This window comes from Ursus maritimus, unplaced genomic scaffold, assembly GCF_017311325.1.
Source record: "Ursus maritimus isolate PB19 unplaced genomic scaffold, ASM1731132v1 scaffold_33, whole genome shotgun sequence".
In the NCBI taxonomy this organism is placed as follows: Eukaryota; Metazoa; Chordata; class Mammalia; order Carnivora; family Ursidae; genus Ursus; species Ursus maritimus.
This window is the reverse complement of record NW_024425897.1, coordinates 10,685,350-10,710,894: the sequence shown is the minus strand read 5'-3', so window position 1 is coordinate 10,710,894 and position 25,545 is coordinate 10,685,350. Positions and strand designations below refer to the sequence as shown.

The following is a 25,545-nucleotide window of genomic DNA, read 5'->3' as shown; positions in this document are numbered from 1 at the left end:
TACACTACTTGAAGAAAGCCATTAGACTTTTCTATGCATCATAAACAAATTTTTAAGTGAGTTCATACTATACATTTTTCTATTAATAGTTTGTTTCACTTAATATATCATGGCCATTTTTCCATGTTCATACACAATAAATGTATTTTTAAATTTTAAACAGCCATGTAGATTTTCTTATATGGCTGAACCATGTGTTATTTAACCAATCCTTTACCAATAAGCATTCAGGTTTTCTTCTATATTTTTCTACCATGTAATTTTTATGCTTCTGTAGTACTTAAACATTGTCACTTCCTGTTTCACTTATCTTCTGGTTTGGAAGACTTCAGTATGGCCATGAACTCCAGTTTAATAAATACTTGAATTTGTCAAGTTTCAATATTGGTAGACAGTATACTAGTCAGGACTGACTCAATTTTAAGCAACAGAAACCCAACTCAAGTAACTTAAAGCAAAAAAGGGTATTTATTGGCTCACATAACTGAAAAGTCCATAGGGATATACTAGCTTCAGGCACGGTTGGATCCAGGGGCACAAACGTTGTCATCAGGACTCAAGTCTCTCCATCATTTGGCTCTGCACTGGCTTCATTCTCTGGCTCATTTGATATGGTGGGCCCTGTTGGTTTGAGCTTTTCATACTACAAAGCCGAGCAACCTCAGTAAAGAGAGCTTCTGAGCTTCTCCTCCACAGTTCAGTAAAACTCCTAGGGCTGAGTATCACTGGACCAACTTGGATCACACGACCATTCCAGAACCAGTCATTATGGTGAAAGAGATGGACTATGCTGACTGATCAGGTCTGAATTAACATGTCCACCCATGAAGTTTAAAGTTAGGTCAGACTGTCTGAACCATGTGGACTGAAGAGAGGGAAAAGTGGTTCCAAGAAACATCACAGAGTTGATACAAAAACAGATGGAATGGATGCTGGTCAATCAGAAACAACTGATGTCAGTAAGACCAGATACTGAAAAAGTTTTAAGTCTCTGTTCAGTAACAGCTGGCATTGTTACTTTCTTGATAATAAAAGTATTCTGAAAAAACATCATGAGGAGTAAGTTTGTCCTGTACTCAGGAAGCTTGTAATCCATATGAATGGACTAATCGTGTCCAATAGCGGACTTTGGATGATGCAATAGTGTTTCAACAGAAGTAAACTCAGTGGCCTTGAATCTGAGAGCTCAACCATCTTGCTGACACGACGCAGGACAACAACTGGCAAATAGTTCTGTGAGGCTATTGAAGTCAGTGGTAAGTTTTAAGTTCAGTGGAAAACTTTTCTTGTGTTACTTTAGTCTTTTGCCAAGGTGAACTGGTACATTTCTGTCACCTCTGTATTATTGCAGAAGAGAGGAATGGACAGTGCTTTCAATCTGCTGTAGTCCTTCCGATCTGGTAGAAGGGGTCTCGAGTGCTGAACATGATGAAATATACATAGGCGTAGAGGCTTACTCTGCACTTAAGAAAAAAAAAAAAGAAAGAAAGAAACACTGCTGGTCAAGTAGTATATAGCATGGTCCTTCCAGTCGTGAACATTAAGTCCTGGCAGGGGGTGTGGGGAGGTGAGATGTAGGTTGCTTCTATTCAAAACTCCTTTGTGGAACTGAGTGTGAGACCGGCTGATACCAGTTGTAGTTCTCAAGCACAACCAGTCTTGATTGCAACGTGTCAAAAAAGGCATACAAGGGCTGAGTCTCAACAGGCAAACAGGGTACCTTCAGCAGGGCTAGCCACACCAACAGCCAGGATGTGATCTGGAAGAATGGGCAGACCGATAATCAAAGCTCTGTAAATTAGTTTTTACCCTCAGGACTCCGGGGACATTCTTTAGGGTTTATTCTGGATACCATTTTCTGATCTTAAAGGGCCAGTCAGGTATAGCAGCTTTGATTTTTCTGTTTATCTGCCCAAGAACTTTCAGCTCAGTAGGCGGCTATATTCTCAATTCAGACTTGAGGTTCTGTTGAGGAGTCTATGCTACATCTGGGAATGACAAGGCTGGGAGAGCCAGGTTGATGAAGATTGGCCCTACTCTCTTTGGTAATCAAGTCTCCATCTTCTGAAACTCGACCCATCTCTGAGAATCAGCTTATAAACAAGGCCTTAGATTGGTTGGATGGTGCTGCTCAAAGACTTAGATTGAGATCTGAGGCAGGGAGATAGTAGTTAAGATCCTAGGTTTCAGTTTTAGGCTTTCTTCATTTTCAACCATCAATTCTTATACACAGCGTATATTAGACTCTTGAACAGATGATCATCCTCACCTTAAGACCCTCATTTTGACTGCGTTTGACAGGATTAAAGGGAATGACTGGCAGTGTAGATCAGTGTCTTTTTCTGTAAGTACAGAAGAAAAAATCGAGCTGACATTCTGAAGGTAGAAAAACGGAGTTTGTAGATAGCTTCCTATTAACAAACAATAGTTGTATATACAAGCAAGCTAGTCATTAAATTTTTATTACTTGAGGATGTGCAGGCCTTGTTTGATGATTTGTAGACAGAGTCATGTAATCAGGGTTAGTCTAGAGAATAAGAGACAAAGATACAAAGAAACCATTCCCAACATTTAACCAGTGCATTCATTAGAGTATATTTGAGGACAGCTGGCCCTTAAGTAGACTGTGAAATAAGGGACTGAGATCTTTCTCATGACACAAATCGAAGTCTACTTGTTTGACATGATCTGGTCTGGGAGTTCACGAATTGAATCCATCCTGCAGAGACAGGTAAGTGTCTTAATGCCTGAGAGTACCTCATGGCAAGGAATGAAGTCAGCCACTCCCAATCAGTGTAAAACAACAGTATTGAGACAGATGAAATTCCAGGAAAACATCCACAAAGACAAGACTCTGTGGTCTTGTAACATTAGGAAGAAGCTGCAGGAAGCTCTTGAGTATACTGATAAAATCTTAGCTGCAGGCTTGTAGATTTTCAAGTCAGTCTACATTTCCAGCAAAAACGTAGACGATATGCAACTTGAGATGCCCAGCAAGCAAGCTACCATGGCCTGGTCAAAAGGCCTACCTCCAAATATCCCTAACACCTGTAGTTGATGGTACCAGACATCGAAAGAGCCATCAAAAGAACACCTCTCACTGGTTAGAAGAAAATTTTCCAAAGGATAACATTTAAAATCACACCCATGAGAGAGGATGTTCAAAAATAGTCTCTTGTGGATCAGGTGTTACATGTAGTTACAGCAGAGTATTCATAATTTTGGAGCAGATCTGCCAATGATGGAGGAAATTTTTTTAAAGGTTACTAGCTCATTTATCCTGGCAATAGCAGTTAAACTGAATAACCAAGGAGCAGTGTAACTGCCACTGGCTGAGTCAGTGACTTGTAGTTTTGAGAATAAGATGAATCAGGTACCCTTTTAGGTAATGTTGCCAGAATCTCAGTTCTACTTTCATAGTTAATGTTTATCCCCTGCACACGAAGTAGAGTACCATGGCTGATGATGGGAGGTCCAATGTACAAGTTGGCTTAATATGGCCTCAATGAGGCATCATCAACTTTAGTACCAGCTTCAATACCTGGCGATTCAGGTATCCAAGGAGGATCAAGACTTCAAAGTTATGTATTTCAAGTACCACTAGAGCATCTGGTGTTTGTTAAGGAAGCTGGGTAAGGGGGTGGGTCAGTGTAGAATACGTATGAATTGCTGACTATATTGAATCCCAGGTATCACTGACTTGAAATCCATCTGGGGGTACAGAGCTGCTAGTCTAGGTCCACTTGAGACCACTTTCAGCCCACATGACTACTCTGGGGGGGGCCAAGATATGCCCATCTTCTTGCACTTTTCTGACTTTGCCCACAGTTAAGTATTCCTAAGAATGTGCAGCATCAACTGAACATGGACTGGGTTGGGCAGAGGTACAGATCATCAGAATGCCAGTTAGGTTGCACATGTTGTCTAGGGCAGTGGTTTTCAAACTGTGTTCTGAAGAATTCTAGGTGTTGTAAAGAAGTCTCCTTAGGGGTCACCATGGTGGTAAAGGAAGATGCTTGTGGCAGCTTTCAGGGCCCCCACTCCTGCTTCATCTACAGCAGCTTCTCTTTTACTCTGGGCTTCCACATAGTTTTCATCCAAAGGGCTTCATGGTCACAAAGCCTTTGGAAAACCAATGATCTAAGAATAAGTTGTTCACAAAATGCTGAAATACAAAAAATAGGTCACAGAAACCAGAAACTGTGAGCAAAGCCTGTGGTAAGCCAAGAAGGTGTTTTCCTAGTCATTCTTCCCTAATATGGGCCACATTACAGAATTAAGTTAACATTCAAGTTTGCTACAAATTCTGATGGCCCCAAATTGCGTTTGTGAATATCAGAGAACAGGCTATTGGTTTTAAGTGACAATAGCACTGGATTTTTGCAGTCAGCATACATCTGCAAAATGCATTCCATTTCTTTGGAAATATTATCCCAAGTCCATGGCTAAATGACTTCTCTTCAAGCACTGGTAAGATCTCAATGGGCTAGAACTCAAATTCTAAGAAAATATTTCCTTCTCATCCCTCCTCCCCCCTTTCTCCATCCTTCTCCTCCTCCCTTCCCTTCCCAATCTCCTCACCCACCTGAGATTCAATACCTTTGAGCTAGATTTACAGCACAACTCTAAGGACAGAGAAGTATATTGCTAAATGTCATGGAACTCATCCAATTTAGGGGGGGCAACATTAACTTTTCCCCATTCCCTCCCCATATATCCCCACAAATCTTCTAGCGGTTCCTTTAACAGAAAATTAAGAGGTAATGTCAAGGTGTGGGTCCTTCAGATGATAAAGACATACCAATTCAAGCAGTTATTGACAGAGTAAGAAATGGGGGGGAGGGGCTTCAAAGATGTGGTTTACTCCTGGGTCTCCAGGGCAATCAGGAAGCACTGGCTATACTGCTTTAAAGCAGTTTCCCCATTCCATTTAAAGGAATGCTGCAACAGTAACATTCTGTGTTTGATTAAACTTAGGACACACTGGGCTAAACAGCTCAACGAGGCTCTTTGTTCCAAGCCTTCTGAGATCTTTTAATACACAACACTGAATCAGGGGAGGAACACATATTTTACCATCTTACAGGACTACCAAAGCTCTACATATATGTTATGAGTATGCATCAAATATACATACACATGTATGAATAGCACTGCTCTAAAAAAATGCAGGACTTATGTTAAGTAAATGTTTGGGGGTAGAGGGCCGGCCATAGGTAAGATCTTGGTGTCTAGGAATTATTAATAGGACTTAGAGAAAAAAAAAAAAAGAGGACAAAACATGAACAGTGATCTCCAATTAGGCCATCCGGGAATTTGGGAATACCATATGAACAACAGATCTAAAAGTAGCTTTGTGTTTCATATTACGTAGTCTTATCGTCAGATGAACACGGCCTTGTTGACTGGAATAATCTACCACTATGGAGACAGTCTGCTCTTAAACCTTAGGGGTACTGCCATGGAATTCTGGTCTAGGTATGGCCATCACAAGATTACACTTATGACATCCTGACTACTGAGGGTACCAGATCAGGAAGTTGGAAACTTTTCTGGGGTTACCAATCTCCAGTCATCTTAACACTGCAGGTAAAGTAGAGGCTAAGTTCATTCCGTGGAGAGAACTGGACTGGGAGTCAGAAGGCCTGACCTCTACCACTCTGTAGCTGTGTCACCTTGTATAACCTTTTAAATTTCCATTTCCTCATTTGCAAAAATGGATTATAATTTACTGTGTTATTTTGATAATTGGGATTAATGCATGTAAAAGTGCTTTGAAACTATAAAGTGCCATATAAACATAGGGATTACCATTATAGGTTCTACCTGGATGTATCAAGAGGTCTTTTCTGGAATCTGACTGGAACTTTGTGAGATGCTGTTAGATAAAGGGAATCCTTGGTAGAATTTCTTATATTTGTGTGAAAAGTTCTGGTTCCTGAGTAATCCCAAAGATGCTGTGAGTTCACTGTGCCTTTGCTTTAATCCCAATATCTGCTGGTCAGAATATCTGCTTTCTATTCAGTGGGCTACTATACACTTGAAGTGGAAAAAGAATAAGGTCCAGTGACCTGGATAGGATCCTAGACACTTCATGAATTTCAATCATTTGAGATTGTGGGGTATGGTCCAATGCTATTCTTGAAAAGATGTTGTCATTCTTCAGTGTTGATAACTAAAAATCCTCTGGTCCAAATTTACTATGTGTCTCTGAAGGCTTTAACTGAAGAAATGAAATGCACACTCAAGGAACAAATTGGGCCTTTGTTGTGATAAAATAGCTTCAGCTACTTGGCTTAAACAGTTTGACTTCACTGTAAAGGGCTGTGCTGAATCTGGGTGGAACAGGACAGGAGTGGAAGTGAAGGCCACATCATGATGGTTGAATGCCTCTTGGATCACAGTGGTCCACTGGAATGGTGTCTTCTTCAGCAGTAAAGTGAAGGAATCACCAAGGGCAAAAATCCAGGTACCAGATCTGTAGGCTGATGGAATAGTACAAGGAAGGTGGTCAGAAGGTCCAGGCGAACACTCAGCAATCAGGAGGCACAGGACTGGAAGGGACAGGAACAAAACAGGTAAGATAACAAATGCATGGAATTACAAACGCAGGACTCTTCCAACCCTGGGGTGGGTGTGCTCTCAGCATATCAGCTGCCTGACGGGTACTAATTCTTGATAAGCCTAGCTAAGAAGCTGACAAATGATAAATGGGGAATAAAAAAAGCTTTCTGATTAACAATTAGTGATGATAAGAACAGAAAGAGTTCTCTGGCAGGGACTGCTTCTTGACTCTTGAGAACAAACTGTCTTAGGGAAGCAGCAAACAGGAATTGCCATAAGTCTCATAATTTGGGGGAGTAATTTGATTGTATTCAGGCTGCTGAGCAGTGCCTGACCGGGGAGAAAGAAGTGGCTCCGATGGTAGCACGAGAAGAACTGAATTTAAATTTAAATACCAACATCAAAGGAGATCTTGCCCTTCTTCCTTTTCCAATGCTTTCTTCAAATTATCTTATGACCTTGTACTTTTAAAAAGCTGTCTTTAACTTTCATTTTAACAAGATTCCATCTTGTGTGGGAGAGAATAAGGTACCCAGGGAATAAGACCCCGGTATGTGCACCCTTCTGTTAATACCCTATGCAATATATCAGTTTCTCTTCAGGTCTGAGGGCTCCCTAAGTCTTTTTAAATTTAGAATTTAAAAAAACAAAAAAAAACCCCACCAGGGAACACAGAAACATGACCTGTAACTAGTGTCGTTTTTCCTAATCAAGAGTAATTAGGTTACCACGCGGCAATTAAGCAAACGCTTACTGCGTGTTTATTTCGGTAGCCCACTCTCTAAATCACTCCTTTTTATGAAATGCTTCATCATATGCAGTAGTACGTGCGGGCAAAAATCCTTCAAACAAAGCCCTTGCTTTCAAGGCGCTTGCTATCTGGGAAGAGAGCAAATGCTTGCAAATTACTACTGCACAAGATATGCTATGCAAAGAGAGCTAAAAGATAAGCAACAACATAACATAAAATTAAAAAAAAAAAAAAGATAAAAGTTAAGGAGACTCATGAAGTAGAGAGCATCTGACGTGGATATTGAGGAAATGGCAGTGTTCTGACAGGTGAAGAACCAGAGGAATACATTCCAAAGTAGAGAGCATGAATTAAAGTGCAGAGATGGTAAGTAAAGAATGAGGCATTTTGGAAAATGGCAAGTACCGTAGTTCACTTTTGATGGGAGTGTTGCTAGAGTTTGCACTGAAGGTCTGGTAGAAACTCAGGTCTTCAAATTCCCAGTAATGGTGCTGGTGGCAGTGCTTGCTCAGTTGCTGTCTCTTCTCAAAGCAAGGTCAACAGCCCCCAAATTCAAAAACAAAAATATTCTGCTCCAGAGTTCCTGTCACATCCTGACATGCTCTTCAGGTCGCAGGTGTTGAAAATCTGAAAATCTGGAAATCCATGCCGTGGCTACACAGAAAAGAATCTGCTCCAGCCAGTGCAGAACACTGTAGTGAAACCTTTTTGGCCTCCTATCCTGGACATTTCGTGTTTTGTCACAGAATTTCAAGCTTCGAGTTCCAGTTGTTTTTTCTCCTCCTTTCTCCCGAGGAAAGCATCTTATAAGATCACCACAGTCTTAAGATTCTTTTGAGGTACATCCAGATAATAACAAAAGAGCTAAAAGACCAACACATTTTTCTCCAAAACAGTCATTTCTCTGGAAGTGAGATCATTTGTCTCTGCCCTTTACGTAAAAGGAATAGTCAATTGATCTTCTCAGACATTTGTATGAAATAGCAAAACAGGTAAACACCTAACCAGACAAAATACACTTAAATGTGTTTATGTTCACTTGCTTAGAGCTGTACCACTGGTAAGCACCACTCCACAAAATGAAAATGTTTGAAATTCAACTGTTCAAACATTTCTATAGTGTTTGCTGCACGATGGCCTGGAATTTGATAAAAGCAGCTGACAATTAACAAAGAAGCAATAATTGGCATTTTGGCCATCTTAGTAACACACTTGCAAGCAAACAGAATACAAAGCAAGCCAGGAAAAAGTTAAGCATCGAAACACTTCCAAATCTACTGATTTTTAAGTTCAGCAGATGTCATTAACAAAACTCTTCAGAGAATGTTAACCTTCAATTAACAAAGACAAACCCCCAAACATCTTCAGGAATTCCATGCCTGGCTTAGTCTGTTCCAGTGAGCCAGCTTGCTAAAAATCCACCGGCACCATTAATTAGCTGGACTCGGCAGCACCATTTAAAAATAAGCCTGCTCACTACCAACCGCACAGACTAAGGCTATAAAAGAGAAGCAAGTAATGGATGGCAACCATGGTTGTGGAAAACGGTCAATGAAAGAGAACGGTAGTCAGGTACCAGTATAAGCAGAACACTAAGAATTGTCGGGACTAGAGAACACACCCATTTCTAGTTTTAGCTGCTTTATGTTGGGTGCCATTTAACCATACCAACGTGTCAGCCACCTTTCAGGCACCCCATGGTAAAAGGAAAGGACTCAGAATAGAAGCCAAGCAGTGGAGTGTTGTTACCCCAAATATCCATTATGCATAGAAACAGCTCACATATCCCAGGGATTCAAACAGGGGCTTCAAATCGGTTGTGAAGGGTCCCAAATGACATCTAGGCCTCAGTTTCCTCCCTGTGGCATAAAACAATTGTAGTTCTTAACTCTTCTGGGTCACAGCCCCCTCTGATAACTTGCTGGCGATGGATCCTCATTCCCCAAAAATGCACACTCCCACTATTTCTGCATACAATTTCGGGGAGTTTGGGGGATCTCCAACTTCAATCCAAGGTTCCCAGGTTCAAAATCCAAGAACTGGGCAATTGCTAACTTTTCTTACAACTCAAAAAAAAACCCCATTACAAACAATAATCATCCCTTACGTACACCAACGCTTTATACTTTACAAAGCGCTTTCAACCCCACAAACATTGATAGGCAAAGGAGGAAACTGAGGCGCCGACAAATTACAGAGTGATTTGCCTAAGGTCACTCGGCCAGCTGGTGGCTAGGCCCGGAAGCAAACCCAGCTCTTCCGACTCCGGGGCTTGTCTCCCCACCCCGGAGCTGCCGCCGGAGCTCCCGCCCCTCACTAAGGGGGCATAAGGAGGAAAAGGCAAAGTAGAAAGCCCACCACCAACCATCCCCCGGCGCCCTCTTGCCCCCCCAACTGGGTCCTTGCAGGCCCCGAAGGGTGGCGCCAGGCCTCCAGGCCGGCCCCGGCCACCCCCGCCTCCCCGGCCGCGCCAAATCCCGCCGCCGCCGCCGCCTCCCCGGGAGCGGGGCGGAGCAGTTGCCCGCCGCCGCCGACCACCCGGACGACTCCTCGTCGAATCGCAAACGCATAGGCCGCCGCCCGAGTTCTGCGTACGAGAAGAAAAACGCGGCGCGAGCGCCAACGGCCACCGGGCGCGCGCCGCGGCGGCCGGGCCTGCGCCCCAAGAGCTGGATGCCAGAGCAGGAGAAAGAGCCGCCAACCGATCGCTCGATCGACCGCGCGCCCGCTCCTTCGCCCTACCAGACCGGGGAGGGGGGGAGGGCGCGCCAGGGCTTCTTCGAGTTAGGGGCCTGACTCCCCGGCGACGAGACAAGATGGCTCCTCCGGTCCGCGCCGCAGCTACCGTCCCGGCTGCGTCGCTCGGCCCGCCCCCGGTACTGTTTCTTTAAATGGCGGAGAGGGTCATGAAAGCAGGAAGAGAGGCGCACGCTCTCACGTGACAGGGGCGGGCCCGGCTAGCAAGATCCGGTCACGCGGAGACCCGCTACCCGCCAATCAGGAGGCGTCGCATCAGGGCGGGGGCGGGAGGAGCTGCGGCTCTGTGATTGGCCGAATGCGCCGCGGAGGCCTCGGGGGCTTGGGGCGTCGGGGAGTGTGCGAGGCGGCCAGGGTTGTGTGCACTAGCGGAGACAAAGCGGTGGCTGAGGTGGCGGTGGCGGCTGCGGCAGCGGCGGCAGAGCAGCCCTAAACGCAGAATTCCGTGGTGCTGAGTCCTGTCATCATCTCATCCAGCGCGGCGCGTGGGCGGCTGGTCTCGCGGCGGCGGCGGCAGCGGCGGCGGCGGAGGCAGCACATGGTTCCAAGAGCGCCCTGCGGTTGTTGGGTTCCAATTCCGTGGGGAGGGACAAAGGCAGCTTTGAGCACCGGGCAACGCCCGGTCGGGTTGTGCGCTCTCCACACAGCCCTCGACCCGAGCCTTGAAAGCTGGGACTAACTCCTCTCAGTGAGGAGGCGGCGGCCTCGGAACCGAGGCCCAGGAAGGGCCCGAGAGCCGGAGGCCTCTGTCTGAGGGAAGTGGGGGAGGGGCGCTGCCCGCCTCAGGTGATTTGGGCGGGTCAATTCTGAGGCATTTTTGTGGGTCACTGTGAGGTAATTTGACCCACTACCCTGAGGAGATTGGGACAGGAGCACAAGCTAGGTTGGGTCGGGGCTTTGGAAACAGAAATCGTCATCAGCGCATAGGAGACTTTTCAGTTAAGAGGTGGTGAAGCCGGAACTAACGCCATATGCACTCCATCGACTCCATGGTCGCCAGCCTGGGGCCTATTTAAGAACCCTGGGATCATTGGTGGTGAAGAAATGGGTGACTGTCCGGTTTTATGACAGAAGTTGGTAAATTTCCGGATTGGTAAATTTTCTGATCGGAAATTTGGAGGAACAAAAGAAGACTTGAAGAACGTGAAGATGGAGCAGTAATAAGACCTCCCAACTCCAGTACCATCTACTCCAACACCGTCCACATTCAACTCCTTGAACTATTGAAACTTAATGCTAAGAAGACTACAGATTTATAACCGTTTTTTTCCGGAATATTCCGTCATAGTCATTGAGAAGATAAAAAACTTAAAGGCGAAATCAATTGTAGTTTTAGACATCTCTTTGAATATATTTTGGATAGATAGTAGGTAACCTTGTTCCACAGTAAGGAGCACAGATTTACCAAACCTTTACTGGAAGGAATCCTGGAAAATCTATTCCATTGTAGGGTTATATTTTCCAGTTAGTGGGCGAAGGCCTGAAGACCTCACTGCACTCATGGCTTTCACAAATTACAGCAGTCTGAATCGAGCTCAGCTAACCTTTGAATATCTGCATACAAATTCGTAAGTATCCTTTAGGTGCTACTGAGGTCCCTGCTCATTGCCTGATAATACGGAAGTCCTTTTCCCAGAAAATTCTGCTTTTTTACTTTTGGGGATGTATCATTGGATGAGTCTTGAGCTCTGTATTGAAGAACTGAGATCAGTGAAATATTTGTTGCTAGTCCAGAAGAATATGATCCTCATTTGTTGGATCAAAATATATTTGATCAAATGCAAATTTTAGTTTTTCGAAGTCCATACCTTGAGTTGTCAAACTCCAGTGTTTGATAGGAATCCAACAAGTATTCTTCTTTGGATCGCCAGAAGTTGGACTATTCTAGAATCAACTGTCTCTTTAGTGACAACAGCCCAAACAGTTGGGTTATAACAAGTCTTTTTTTCCTAACAAGAAAAAAAAAGAATGAAGACCTTTAAATGACAACTTGTAAGAAGAAATGATTAGTTTCTCTTTTCAGCAAACAGTTGGCCTTACCTTTCTGGGGAATTCATCCCTGCATCCCATATAGATTTTATGTGTTAAGCAGGAAATGGCAACTTGTTTAAACCCACAATTTAAATAGCCTTTCCCCAAAGTATGTGCAAATCACAGAACACATGTGTTTATGGTTCTTGAGTTCATGGAGAGATTATCATCATCCCATGTTGACCTGGAATGTTTCAGGGTTCATACTTATGCCCATTCTCTTGGAAGTAATTCGGTGGGATTATAACCACATAGTGTTTTAAATACATTTGTTTGTCACTGTAAAGATGAAGGTAAGTATTCTACCATTTTAGTACCTGGAGAAGTGATGAGCAGCTACCTGAATGGCCCAGAGATCTGAAGAATCACCTTGAGGGTTGATACAGACTTCAGTCATCTAGTAATAGTAAAATAATTTTTAGCTTCTTATGGAAAAGGACAATATGTTATTTGTGATGAGAGCCTGTAATTTTTTGTTTACTCTTTCCAATCAAGGAAATAAAGATTTTCTGAGTAGTGAAGTGAATTGCCAAATGGTGATAGCCTGGTTTTATTTTTTGTTCAGGAAGCTTATTATTGAACTAGAACATTTTAGAGTAGGTACTGTAGAGGCCATTTAAGTGAAGTCTCATGCTATGGATGATGAATCTGAAACCCATGTAGATAAGATTGCAGATCAGCCTTGCTTAGCTAGTTGATAACATAGTCTTGGGCAAAATCTTTAGTATTCTTTTTAATATTTGAACTGCCATGTTTAAGAACAAGCATTTGAAGGCCACTTAGATGTTCACAGGTGATTGTGTTTGAGAAATGGTTACTTCATTTCTGAATTGTGGAATGAGAGGCCAAACTTGGAATGACAGACAATACGATAACCTTGGAAGACCATGAATGGGACTTGCGAAACTGGGTGGGTTGTTCCAGCTTACCCCAAAGACTTTATTTGATAATAAAACAATAGTTACAACAGTTAATTGCTTCTTGCCACTTTTAAACATGTGTAAAGTAATCTTTATAGTAACCTTGCTGGGTTAGGATTATTCCTATTTTGCAGTTGAGGAAACAGGCTCAGATTGAGTAACATGCCAAAAGTTGCACGTCTGCTAAGTGGCAAATTTAAGGCATCAAGAATTAAGGCAATAAGATTTATCTGGCCATAGTGTCTTTAACCATTAGGCAGTACTAAGTCTAGTCAGTTTTACCTTTAAGGGTTGTTTTGCTTCTAAAGCAAAGGGTTTACTTCCTACTTGGAAAGTGTTCAGTTTATCTCAAAAACCTTTAATTTGAGGTTCTGGAATATTATTTCTTTTGCTATCTTATTAACACTTGAGCAGAACTAAGGTAAAGAATCAAGCTCTAGTTAAGTCACTTGTTTAAAGGCAAATAGAATTTTCTGTGAAATTTGACTTACCCATATTGAATTGGAACCACCTGCTTGCATGAACATTTGAGGGTTGGCTGTACCATTTTGGAAGCTTTAGATTCTCTAATCTGGATCACACCTTTGAAATTGTGTACTTTTGGATGTATCCAATCCTGCCAGAAGAAAATATCAACCCTAGAATACCATGATAAGTTAGTTTATAAGCAATTTCAAGATTTATCATGGTGACATAACTGGAAATTCATTTCTAGAGGAAACGAGGTTTTAAATTTTCATCAGGTGTGACTTGTTTCTCCTAGTGATGGTGGATGGATCTTCTCTGTGTTAAGTGTTGCAGTGTCACCTTTAGAAATGGGAAGATTTGTCTTATAGTACCTTCTCCTTTGTTCTAATTTTTAAAACATAAGACCATAATAGGGTGTCTGACATCTACAATATTGCCATATTGTGAATCATGAAAGGTATGGCCCTTTGCTTACCTCCCATGTAGTTTGGACTTGCAGGCTGAACCCGGGCAGGCTAGAAGAATAGAAATCAGTGTGGTGCAAGTGGAAGGAGCATGCATGGGCTTGGGAACTAGCTAAGCTTGGATTTGCCTGCTTCCTGGCCGAGTCTTTGGGCAGGTTGATTTCCCTGATCTTCAGTTTCTTCATGTATGAAAGGGGGCTAATTTGACACTGTGAGGATTATGTAAAATGTTTATAAAGTAATTAGCTCATGCATGGTACACAGTAAACATTGAATAGATGGTGATTATTGTTTATTCAGTGTATAATAATTTATATAAACCAGAAGTCCGTCAGTGTAGCAGCTTCCTCTTCGGTGGTAGTCATTAGGCAGATATATTCTTAATAAATTCTGAAGCATTTGTTGGAGACAGTAAACATCTGTCTTGAGGGTTTTTTTTGTTTGTTTGTTTTCGAATGATGTTTAGGATAACTGTTGATGGTTGTTTTGGTTACATCAGCATTAAGATTTAAAGCAGGCCTGGGAAATTCTTACGATAAAGTGGAAGTTCTAGGCTACTTTCTTTTAATACAGGGATTGCTAGTATGAAATAAGTTATGGTTATTAAATAAAAGTGGTTTTATGCTGTTACTGCTCTTTAGTGGTGGGTTTTGTGACTACTAGTAGTCACGTGACTACTAGTAGTTCATGAGCAATCTAGGTGCTAGATTCCAGATACAGTGGTGGTAGTGATGTTCCTTTTTTATAAGATGCATGTCTTACATCACTGCAGTACTGCTAAGTGGTCCTGCTCTCTGTCAATTCCTGTTGGCACATTTAATAAATTATCTTGGCAATATGAAAATTTTGGTTTGTTTTATCTATATATGTAGTGAATATAGAGGAACCCCTTACCTCTAGAGACTTAATATTTTGGGGGACTTAGTTGAAATGTGGGTTCACACTCTAAATATACTAAAGCCATTTGAATGTAAAATGGTTGCTCTAGTTACTCAGCTTTATTTTCTAGCAATTAAGGCAATTAACTGTTGTCAACATCTCCAAGAACACAGCAGAAGCTATCACTGTATGATGGACTCGTGGGTAATCTATTGGTTTAAATTCAGGTTGAATATAAATAGGGACACCATTTTCCTTACATAATGAGTAGATTTACCCGTGAATTTGTCAGTGGAAATGCTGAGCTGCAGAACTATTTTGATCATGGCACAAATGGTAAAAAAGCCAATTGAAAGTGAGAATTTGCTAAAAATCCTTGTCTTTTTCCAGATAATTGACTGTTCTTGGATAACATGGAAAGAATCTTTACATCTGTGGAAATAATTTTCTTTGATATTTATTCAAATACCTGTTTCAAATGCTAGCAAGCAATGAATGTGTCTCTGTGAATATTATTTGGAAAAGGGGAGAAATTATGTTGGTATGTTTTTGGTTCTTAACGATTTTAAGAAATATTTAGAACTCTGGCTTTAGAGTTTGTTAGTAGGACCCATAATCAGTTGAAGGTATAGAGAAGATGATGAGTGTTGTCTTTGACCTTCCCAACGGTTGTCACAAAAGACCCCTTTTGTGTCACTACATATCACAAAAGTATCCCTTAGCTACATTTTAAAGATACCTGTTAACTTACCTGAAATATGTATGTGTGGAACAGCATTGATACTCTGTGGAACAGTGAAGGCCATTTAGAATGTTTTCTTTAATTTCTGAATTTACAAGGCACATTTCTAAACATTGTGTAGAAAGCAGTGAAAACTTAGCCAGAGATAACTTTGTACTTGCCCTTTTGAGATCTTACTGAATTCTGAATGTCTCATTTTCATGTGAAGCAGTCAGAAATATGTATTGCTGAGAAGCGGTTGCCATTTGTTTTTTATTTCTTTGCCCTGATCTCAAAGGGTATCAGAGTTAGTTTTCAAGATTATTAATATTCACTATTCTCACTACCAAAGGCCAGTACTTCATTCTTAAACATATTTATTCCAAAGATTCTGCATACAAGTTGTCCCATTCTTATTATGGTTGTATTCTTTTGTTGTTACAGGAGCTATATTTGTGAGTTTCCTTGACTATAGTTAAAGTACAGGTTCTCATTAAAATGAGAACTTTTACAGTAGAATTTATTATTTTATATTTTTATATAACTATGCTCAAAATTAAAAACATTTAGAGTATAGAAAACTAACTCACTTTGTAGGTTTCTAAGCCATTTCTAAGTCAGACAGGAAAATGATTGAAAGCTTGAGAGCAAATGGTAGATTTAATTTATATTACCTTTAGCAAATCACCTTAATTTTTTAACATTTCTCCCTATTTTTTTAGCGTAGTAATCTACAGAATACTTTGTTTCTTCAATTGATAATTTGGAGAATTTAAGGTGATTATTGAGACTTAAATTTTTTAATTAAAGATATATTTTCTGTAGGTTTTTCTTTTAGAAATTGTTTTTCTTTTCATGTAAAATAGTTAAGGATTGGATTTTGGTCAGAAGAATTTGAGCTCTATTTTCTATGTGAATTGGAGATAAATTTATACTTTTTAGGGGCGCCTGGGTGGCACAGCGGTTAAGCGTCTGCCTTCGGCTCAGGGCGTGATCCCGGCGTTCTGGGATCGAGCCCCACATCAGGCTCCTCTGCTATGAGCCTGCTTCTTCCTCTCCCACTCCCCCTGCTTGTGTTCCCTCTCTCGCTGGCTGTCTCTATCTCTGTCAAATAAATAAATTTAAAAAATCTTTAAAAAAAAAAAAAAATTTATACTTTTTAGTAAGATATTTATTGGTACCACCTTTGGATTAACAGCAGATATATTCACTGATCTCATGGGAAAAAGTTCTTCCTAAAATTCCAAGAACTGCTTTTTTCTCTTTTTTTTAATAACTAGTAGTTTTAATTTAAAATTTACTATTGTAAAAATTTGTAGGTTTACTTGAGGGAAAACCAGGGTTCCTGGACAGTTCAGTTTTGGGTGTTTATTTTATAAGCAAATATTTTACAATTTGTTTTTTGTTTTACATGATAATAGTAAGTGATCAGAGATCCCAAACATCAGTTGTATAATTTTGGTATATTTTATTCTAAGTTTTCAGAAATTTTCACTTTGTCTATTGGCTGAAATGGTATACAAAAAAAATCAGCTGGAATAATTTATTTTTGAAAAATTGATGATGGTAATGTATTATTTAGGTTAAAGATTTTATTTTTTTATCAAAAGTCAAGGTTTCTAGGTGGACACATCCTAACTTTTATATCTAAAGAGGACTTTTATGGGGGCACCTGGGTGGCACAGTCATTAAGCATCTGCCTTCGGCTCAGGTCGTGATCCCAGCGTTCTGGGATCGAGCCCCACATCAGGCTGGTGCACTGGGAGCCTGCTTCTCCCTCTCCCACTCTCCCTGCTTGTGTTCCCTCTCTCGCTGGCTGTCTGTCTCTGTCAAATAAATAAATAAAATCTTTTTTTTTTTTTAAAAAAGGACTTTTATGGGAAATAGCACAAATTAAAGAGAATGTAAATGGAGAAAGAATTTAAGGATTCATCTTGTGCATAAATATCATATTTATTGAGGTCTAAATAATATGGTAACTGTGTATTTCCCTAACCCAACTTTGAGCAGCCTCCTAGAAGAGAGATGATCTTGTTAAAGGGACCCTAGGAAGAACACACCAAGCTGTCCTAAGAGGAATTGTACAAGAGGGTCTTCAATCCCTTTCTTTAATGTGGAGAAAGTTGTTTTTAGCTAGAATTGAAATGTCAGGGAATAGATTATTCTTTCCTTTCTCCTCACTTCCATATGTAATATTTTGTGTACAAACTGCACAGAAACGAATGGGTTTTCTTCTTTCAACAATGGATAATATGCAAGTATTGGTAAAGCAAAATGTTAGCAAGTTGTCCATTGAGCATGCTTAGAGATATGCAGAAACTGATAGGTGGTTAAGGCAATGAAAAATAAAACAGACATTTTTTCTAGGCAGAACATGAGTAGTGAAAAAACTTTTAAATCTGTAGTATACATAGGAATCTTAATGCTTCACAGTGGGTTTCTTAACATAGTAAGAACATGAGTAGATAGCAGAACTTGATTAACATTTGAGGGGGCTTAGCAGGCTCTTAAAGGCTCTAATTGTGGGGAAGTTTAAATTTCAGTAGTATAAATTGACAGGAAAAATGGCAATTTTAGATTTTTTTTCCTAAAAACTAACATTTTATAACCTTGACTTACTAGGTGTCATAGTTAAATTCTGTAATTCTTCAGCTGATTCTTAGTATTTATCATTTCAGAACTACTCATGAATTCTTGTTTGGTGCTCTTGCTGAACTGGTTGATAATGCAAGGTATGTAGTCTTTAGGCATACAGCCTGTGCTTGAAAACTTTTTGGGTCGTTGTGACCTTTGCTTCTGAAAACGTGGGAGGAAGACAATTCTGTAAGCAGCTGTAATTCACTCCTAAGAGGTCTCTTACCCCAAAAGTATTTTTAATAGCATGTTAGTTGATACTTCTGGTTTACTTGATTGACTTTAATTCATCCATTGCTTTCCCTAAAAATAATGAACTTATGACCTTCAAAGTTATCTTCCCTTGTGTATTAGAGAAAGATAATTGTAGTGAAATGCAGGGAATTAAGATAAAAACTTACGAATCAAGTTAATGGGACAGACAAGATCTGATTTAATTTGTGCTCTCAGAACAGTACACCACGGAAAGTCTTTAAAATTATGCCAGAGTTATGTGTGTTCTCAAAATGTATATTTTAATGTCAGATGACTCCAGTTGATCAAGGTGTCTTCTATTGTTAGCAGCTGTGCTTGGAAGAAATTCTTTAACACTGTGTTGTACTGAGTTCTTAGTGATGGATATATAAATGTTACTGTGCAAGACTGGAAAGAAGTTTGGGTTGGCTCAAAAATAAATAGTAATATCCAAATCAAGATTCTGTTAATAATTATGAAAATATTATCTCAGTTTTGTTTCTGAATGCAAACATGAAATTCAGACACATTGCTTATTGACCAAGTGTTGATTAATGAAGGAAGAGGGTAAGAGTTGAGACAGGTACTTTTTTTTGGTAGAGGTGCTTTCTAAGCCGATCCCCAGTTAACGAACTTATTGATAATTTTTTGTTTGTATCTATATCTATACTATAATCCTGTACCGTTATTACTTTTATTGTTATTCACTGGACTGTTTATGGAAGTGTGTTTGTTAACAAACTGTTTAATCAAAAAACTCCCATTTTGTTTAAATCCTGGTTGACTCATAATTTTAGTATTCAATTTAAAAATGCTATAGCTTAATGGAACTGTGTTTGAATGTGCCTCTTGTTAGCTTAGTGAGACCCTGGTGTGCTGTGGCAGACTGCCTTTTTGTATATCATATGGTGAACTGGAGATTCTTGGGAGTCATACACATATATTGCCTGTCTTTCTCATATTTGAAACTGCTTTTATGTTTTTGGGAATAGGTACATGTAGAACTGTATGGATTTGAGTGGGGTTTTTGCATTTAAAATGTATGAAACTCTCTGTGCCTCATTTACCTTGCCTGCGGTTGGCAGAATTGGACTGATTAGTTTCAAGCCTTTATTGATGACTGAACTTGTATTTCAGCTTGTGGTTGGAGTCTAATGGAGTGCCCCAACTTCCTTTCTAGGTTAGGGAGGATAAGATTACAGGCTTGTCAATTAGTCCGCTGACTGTAATGTATATACTGTGAGACCTGATTTTTCATAGGCTTTGTGGCAGATGATGTTTTTCCTCTAGTATCTTGTACAAAAGAAAAACGGACAAGTTACTGGAACATTTTTTATGATTGCTATCAAATTAGTGAGGGAAACATAGTTGTGAGTAATTTTTTAGTGTGTAGAGGGGAATGTTCTTTCATCCTCTAGATGTTTTTACTGTGAAATCTGTATTAAAAAGATGTATCCAGGCCCTATGTGTCATGTGGTTATTTTAAATAATTTAGAGCTTCAGAACTGTTTCACAGACACATAAGGAAAATAGTGTTGCCAAGTATGAAAGTCTACTTTAATGGATACAGAATTTCTGTGTGACTTCCTAAAAATAGACTCAAAATAGTATGCATCCCACTTAAAATACTATGTATTTTGATGGTTGATATTTCATATTTTCATTTGGATCTTGGTTTCTTCTCTTTTAATTTTGCAGAGATGCTGATGCCACCAGAATAGATATTTACGCAGGTAAGTCAGATGTCAGTTCTTTCTTCTCATGTTCAGTTCCTTTGAATGCATTTATTGCTATGCCTGAGAAGAAATGCCTAAGAACCTGGGGAGATGGCATGATTACTCTAGGTCATAGGGTAGAAATAGGGCAGCTCTGGTCAGGCATGTAATAGAAACCAAGAATATTGGTGTAAAGAAACTAACATGTGGTTCCTAGATTATAGATCTATTTATTTATTAAAGATTTTATTTATTTACTTAGAGAGTGCACGCGTGCACAGGTGGGGTGGAGAGGGAGAAGTAGGTTCCCCGCTGAGCAGGGAGCCTGACTCGGTGCTCCATCCCAGGACCCTGGGATCATGACCTGAGCCTAAGACAGATGTTTAACCTACTGAGCCACCCAGACAGCCCTATAGATCTATTTAGATAGCCACTGAGAGATTTATGGGATGATGGAGTAGAGTAGTGGGAAGTGAAGTGACCAAGTACTGGTGATTTTGCTGGTTGGATTACTGATTGGTTGATTTTACTGGTAACTAGAGCCAAAGGGAGATGTTGTTGGAGGCCAGTTTCTCTCTGCAACCTCAGTGAGGACTTGGAGAGTTGCTGGTGTCAGCTGCATAAAATAATTGGGTTAACTGGGTTGGCACTGGGGTTTGCTGAGGAGATGTTCTCAGGCAGAGTGTCAGGTAGGAAGGAGAGCTGCTTTGCTGGAAATTTAAAGATTTTTTTTAAAGATTCTATTTATTTGAGAGAGAGAGTGAGAGAGAACGAGTGCATGAGTAGGGGGAGAGGCAGAGAGAGAGGGACAAACAGACTCTCCAGTGAGCAGGGAGCTGGACCCGGGGCTTGATCCCAAGACCCTGAGATCATGATGCGAGCTGAGGTCAGATGGTAAGCCAACTGAACAACCTAGGCATCCCAGAATTGAAAGATATTAACGGGGTCTCCTGTTTGGCTTATTTAATTGGCTCTGCTGTTGGGTAGTGAGATTCTCTCTTTTTTTCTGGAGTGGGTGCAATAGTGGAAGAATTCTTAGTCACTACCATTGGCTTTTTAAAAATTTTAAATTATTTTTAGTTTGTTTTCTGCCTGTTCAGTGTTTGTACCAACATGTTTTTGGTCATTTGAATGCTAGAAATTTGGAAGCAAAATAGAGGAAGCTGGCTTTTAAATCCAATTTGGCTAGCATAATATATGTCTCTGACAAACTTTTCTGAAGTCTTGAATAACATTGACTAGCTTCTGAGAAGACTGAAGTGTTTTTGTGGGAATATACAGTTACCAAATAACCCATCTTTGTGGACTCATTTCATAAATGGGAATAAGCAAAAAAGTAAGAGGTAATTTTTAGAACCTCCAGTGTTATATCATTTTATGAAGAATCTCCCCAGATATGATGAATTTCTCATGCCTGATATACTTTGGAGCAAAGAAAATAATTCAGAACAGCTAAAAGTCAGCTGTACTGCTTAAATTCTGAAAGCCTTCTGCTCAAAAGGCTATGCCAAAGTGGTAAAAATAAGACTTTTAATTTTAGAAGAAAGGAACAGGAACAGGAAAGAAAGGAACAAAGTAAATATCAGGTGTTAGGGATACATCTCAGAGGCATAGCAGAAGAGTGTTAGAAGATGGTTACTTAAACCCTAAGGCCAAATGGAGGCATCATTCCCAAGTCACAGTGTGTATCTTACATCTCAAGTGTACTTTAATGAGGAGCATTACAGCTACCTCTGAAAGTAATGTTGTTTTAATCACTGCACAGATGGTAAAGCAGAGAATGGGCCTCTACTCCAAGTGACGTTGAAAGGACAGATCATCATAGCTGAGTCTATTTGAAAGAAGCATTTTAAACACAGATCATCCCTGCCCCCTCCTACCACCTTTGGTGGGTGAATTTCACTAAGAAAATTTAATCCTTTACACTCAGAATACAACTGAACGATTGGATTTCAATTTAAATGAAAGGCCCACTGTGCATTTAGTCTTTGCTCAGTGTTCTTACTCCTGTTGTGCTTTGGGAAGAGTCCAGGGAGGATGTGATGGGGCCTTTCTAAGTACTCATTAGAGAATTTAAGTCTTTAATTGGAGAGACAGCACTCTGCAGATGATTAGAGAACAATAATGTGATCTTGAGCGAGCTGTCAAGGCAGTTAAGGAATAAATGGTGTGATAGAAGTACTAAGCACTACAGCATTTTAGGAAAAGGCTTGATTTACTCCAAATATCTCAAGATTGGGAATCTTGGCTGAGATGTCCTTAACTTTCACACTTTTCTACCTCAGAGCCTTATTAACATATTCAACAGGAGGAATAAAAGCAACCCCATTTTATGAGTACAATGATAGAATTAGTAATACCCTAGTATTGACTTACTGTCAGTACACAGGGGAAAGTATTTTCGTCTTCCATTCTGAGACTAGATTGATACTGAACTTGGAAATCCCCTTAAACATCAGATTTAGTTTGAATTCAGTAAAAAGTCACATTTTAAAAGAAGGGTGACAAAGGAACCAGACTCTTAAAGTGCAGAGGTGTTCATTTACCCAAAGGATTCCTATTAGACGGGGCCAGACCATAATGTGCCTGTCAGAAGTAGACTCGGTATTTTTACCGACTTTTTGACTTCCTTGGATAGGCAATGCCACTCCTCAAAGAAAGATCCCCTTTGTGATGCTAAACCATGGTTAGCAAGCGGAAAATTAGAGCACATGTAACTGATATAAATACCGCTCAGATTGCAAAAGAACAATGAAGAACTTGGATGTCATTTTATTACAACTTCTGCTGAGGACAATATTCTTTTCTCATCTCTGACTTTTGACTCATTAGTTCCATTTTACATTTCTTCTCCTGTTTCTTCTTCTTTTCTTCCCAGTGAGAGTTGGATGATAGGAAGTCAGGCTAATTTGGAGAAGACAGACTTGGCCATATTGGGGGGAGCTTAGATGAGCATCTTTCCAAACTCATTCTGATAATCTTAACATAGCTGCTACCAGGATCGGAAGCACAACCGCAAAGAAGGCAGTTTGGCTTTGCCTTCCCTGTGTTATTCCAAGATGTATCATGGGAGTGGGAGCATACAACCCCCAGCTGCTTAGACTTTTCTCTTTCTAGAACTCCACCTTCTTCATCAAAATCCTTTGCTTGGAGGCATCAGATAACACTCAGTTGACTGATCAAAGTAAATATCAGGTGTTAGGAATATGTCTCTAACTGGTATGTTATCAGGTTAGATAGTTTTGAGCAGGGAAACCTTCTGGTTCTTGATTCTCTAGCTCAGTGCTTCTCAGAGAGTGGTCCAGTGATGGACAACATCAGCATCCCCTGGGAGCTTGTTAAAAATGCAAATTCTCAGGTGCCTCCTCAGACCCACACAGACTTTCTGGGGTGGAGCCCAGAATCTGTATTTTTAACAAGCTCTTCAACTGATTCTTATGCACACTACATTTTGCTCTAGCTGTTGCTCTTAGTCTCCTGCTTAAACCCTTCTGCTTAACTGATTTTCTACAGAGAGTAGCACCTGTTGGACTGTAAGCTCCATGAAGGCAGTGATCATATCTGCATTGTTTACTTTTGTCTTCATCACAGAGCCAGGAACAGAGGAAGTGCTCAGTAAATACTCATTGAATAAATGAGTGATCAGGATAAGCATTGTGGCCAGGTGGTGATGCCACATTGCCTATTTACAAAGTTGAAGAAGTGACTGTGTGTCAGCTAGTCTCTCTTGGCCCTGAGGCAGTGTTGCATATGATCACGTGGACTTGGGTACTACTAGCTGCTTACAGGCTGTTGATCCCTATGTGGCCAGGAAGATCCTCTACGGGTGGATCTCTTAACCTTGTAAACCATTTGAAAAATCTTTAAATGAAGTCCTTGAACCAGAAAGGGATCTCAGACCCACTGTTAAGTGATGATTATGTGTCTAACAAACACAAGGGCCTAGAAGTAATTTCCTATATAGTGTTCAAGGAATGCCAGTTGGCTTCAACCAATTTCTGGATTCCAAAAGCAGAATCTTCATGTATGTTTTATGGCTGAAGTGTACAACAGATGGCTCTTGGCTAGATTTAGAGCACTTTTACCATGCTGTGTATCTGACCTAGTTTGCATCTCCATGTGATACTTTGCTTCCTCCAGAAAGAAACGTTGAAGCCTTTTTGCACTTTTCTTGCACTTGCTCATGCTTACTAGATCTCACTTGGATTCTCCACACTGATAAGAGGCACTGCCATAAGGAGAAATTTTCTTATCTACCAGTAGTACTTACAGGAAGGTTCTTGCTCTTGAACTTTCAAGAAGCACTTGTTGTTAATGTTTCAGCAAAGTCAGCTTCCTGAACACTTAATGATACTTGAAAATCTGTGGTTTATAGTACTTTTGAAATAGCGTTTTAAATTACACTCACTAGTCCATATAACCGAAGGTGGTCATGACTCACTTGAATCTTTAGCCCAAGGGGAGGACAAAGAGTATTTTAAACTGAGGTTCCTAAGCTTAGATAGCTGTGTAAAGTTGGTGAACCACAGCTTGCAGGAAACAAAAAAGTACTTGGGAACTGTGCTTCAAAGCAGTCTTGGGCTTGTCCCTGTAGTACCTTAGATAGACTTTCTTCCTTTTAGTAGAAGTGCTCTCCTGGTTCCAAAGCCTGTGCTATTCCTCTTTTGTCAACATAATCCTCATCATTGGTCATAAGCACCATGGAAACTCCTATATCGCCCCGTTCCCTATTTGGGAATCTCTTCTTTAGTATTTGTGACATGGTTAGACCCAGACTACTTTGAGTAACCACCTGTTGCTGCAAAAGACAGCTACTGAAAGAAAAGGTTCTTCCCCCAATGAAATGGCAGCCAGTTTCTTTTGTTCCCCTCCTGTCAACCAGGAAGCCCTGCCATGGCCGTACTGTCAAAGGACTTAATCCTCTTGTCAAAAGACTATTCCTCCTTCCAGTTGAGCAAGTCCAGCTGGGAACCGGGCAGCTCTTACTGCATCTTGTGCTATTTCATTCCTAGGTTAGGGAGCCATTTCAGGAACCCATAGCAAGCAGAGGATGTGGCAATGAATACAGATAGCCCAGAAACTCAAGTTAGCCTGGGGATAGTCATACACAGACTTAGTAATTCCTCTGGATAGTAACTGCCACCACTGTGCCCACAGCATGTCTGTAACTGCCACCACTGTGCCCACAGCATGTCTGGCTTGATCACACTGGAGGCTACCCGAAACTTAACCCACAAAGGAGATGCCCTGTTGAATTTGAGCAGTGTTGATAAGGTACAGTGTGTAGTAGTTGGAGTACTTTAGTGTCTTGGGGTCCATGGCAGAGGGCAGAGGTGGAAGTAATCCAGGTGGAGAGAGGCAGAAGGATGATTGAGGTTTGCATGAAATAAATGCATATTCAGGGGTG

General features: G+C 40.6%; 1 protein-coding gene and 1 long non-coding RNA gene across 9 annotated transcripts in view; one reads left to right on the top strand and one right to left on the bottom strand.

The window, feature by feature from the left end:
- Positions 1-449: 449 nt before the first annotated feature.
- Positions 450-9,708, bottom strand: LOC103681093. Of its 3 annotated transcripts, none has more exons than XR_005831681.1 (3): positions 7,721-9,708; positions 5,827-6,485; positions 450-2,342 (listed from the first exon to the last, which is right to left on the bottom strand). It is a non-coding gene; the product is annotated as an uncharacterized LOC103681093 (long non-coding RNA). The 3 variants fall into 3 exon arrangements; XR_573235.2 differs by having other exon boundaries at positions 5,812-6,554; positions 7,721-9,705; XR_573234.2 differs by having other exon boundaries at positions 5,827-6,554; positions 7,721-9,699.
- Positions 9,709-10,434: 726 nt separating this feature from the next.
- MORC2 (MORC family CW-type zinc finger 2) overlaps positions 10,435-25,545 on the top strand; it is a 39,243-nt gene continuing 24,132 nt past the window's right edge. For 3 of the 6 annotated variants that reach the window (XM_008710605.2, XM_008710604.2, XM_008710603.2), the window contains exons 1-3: positions 10,435-11,640; positions 18,234-18,287; positions 20,122-20,156. In XM_008710605.2, the coding sequence (XP_008708827.2) occupies positions 11,573-11,640; positions 18,234-18,287; positions 20,122-20,156 (157 nt within the window). In that variant the 5' untranslated portion in view covers positions 10,435-11,572. The remainder of the gene's footprint in view (positions 11,641-18,233; positions 18,288-20,121; positions 20,157-25,545) is intronic. The other 3 variants (XM_008710609.2, XM_008710608.2, XM_008710607.2) reach the window with 3 other exon arrangements.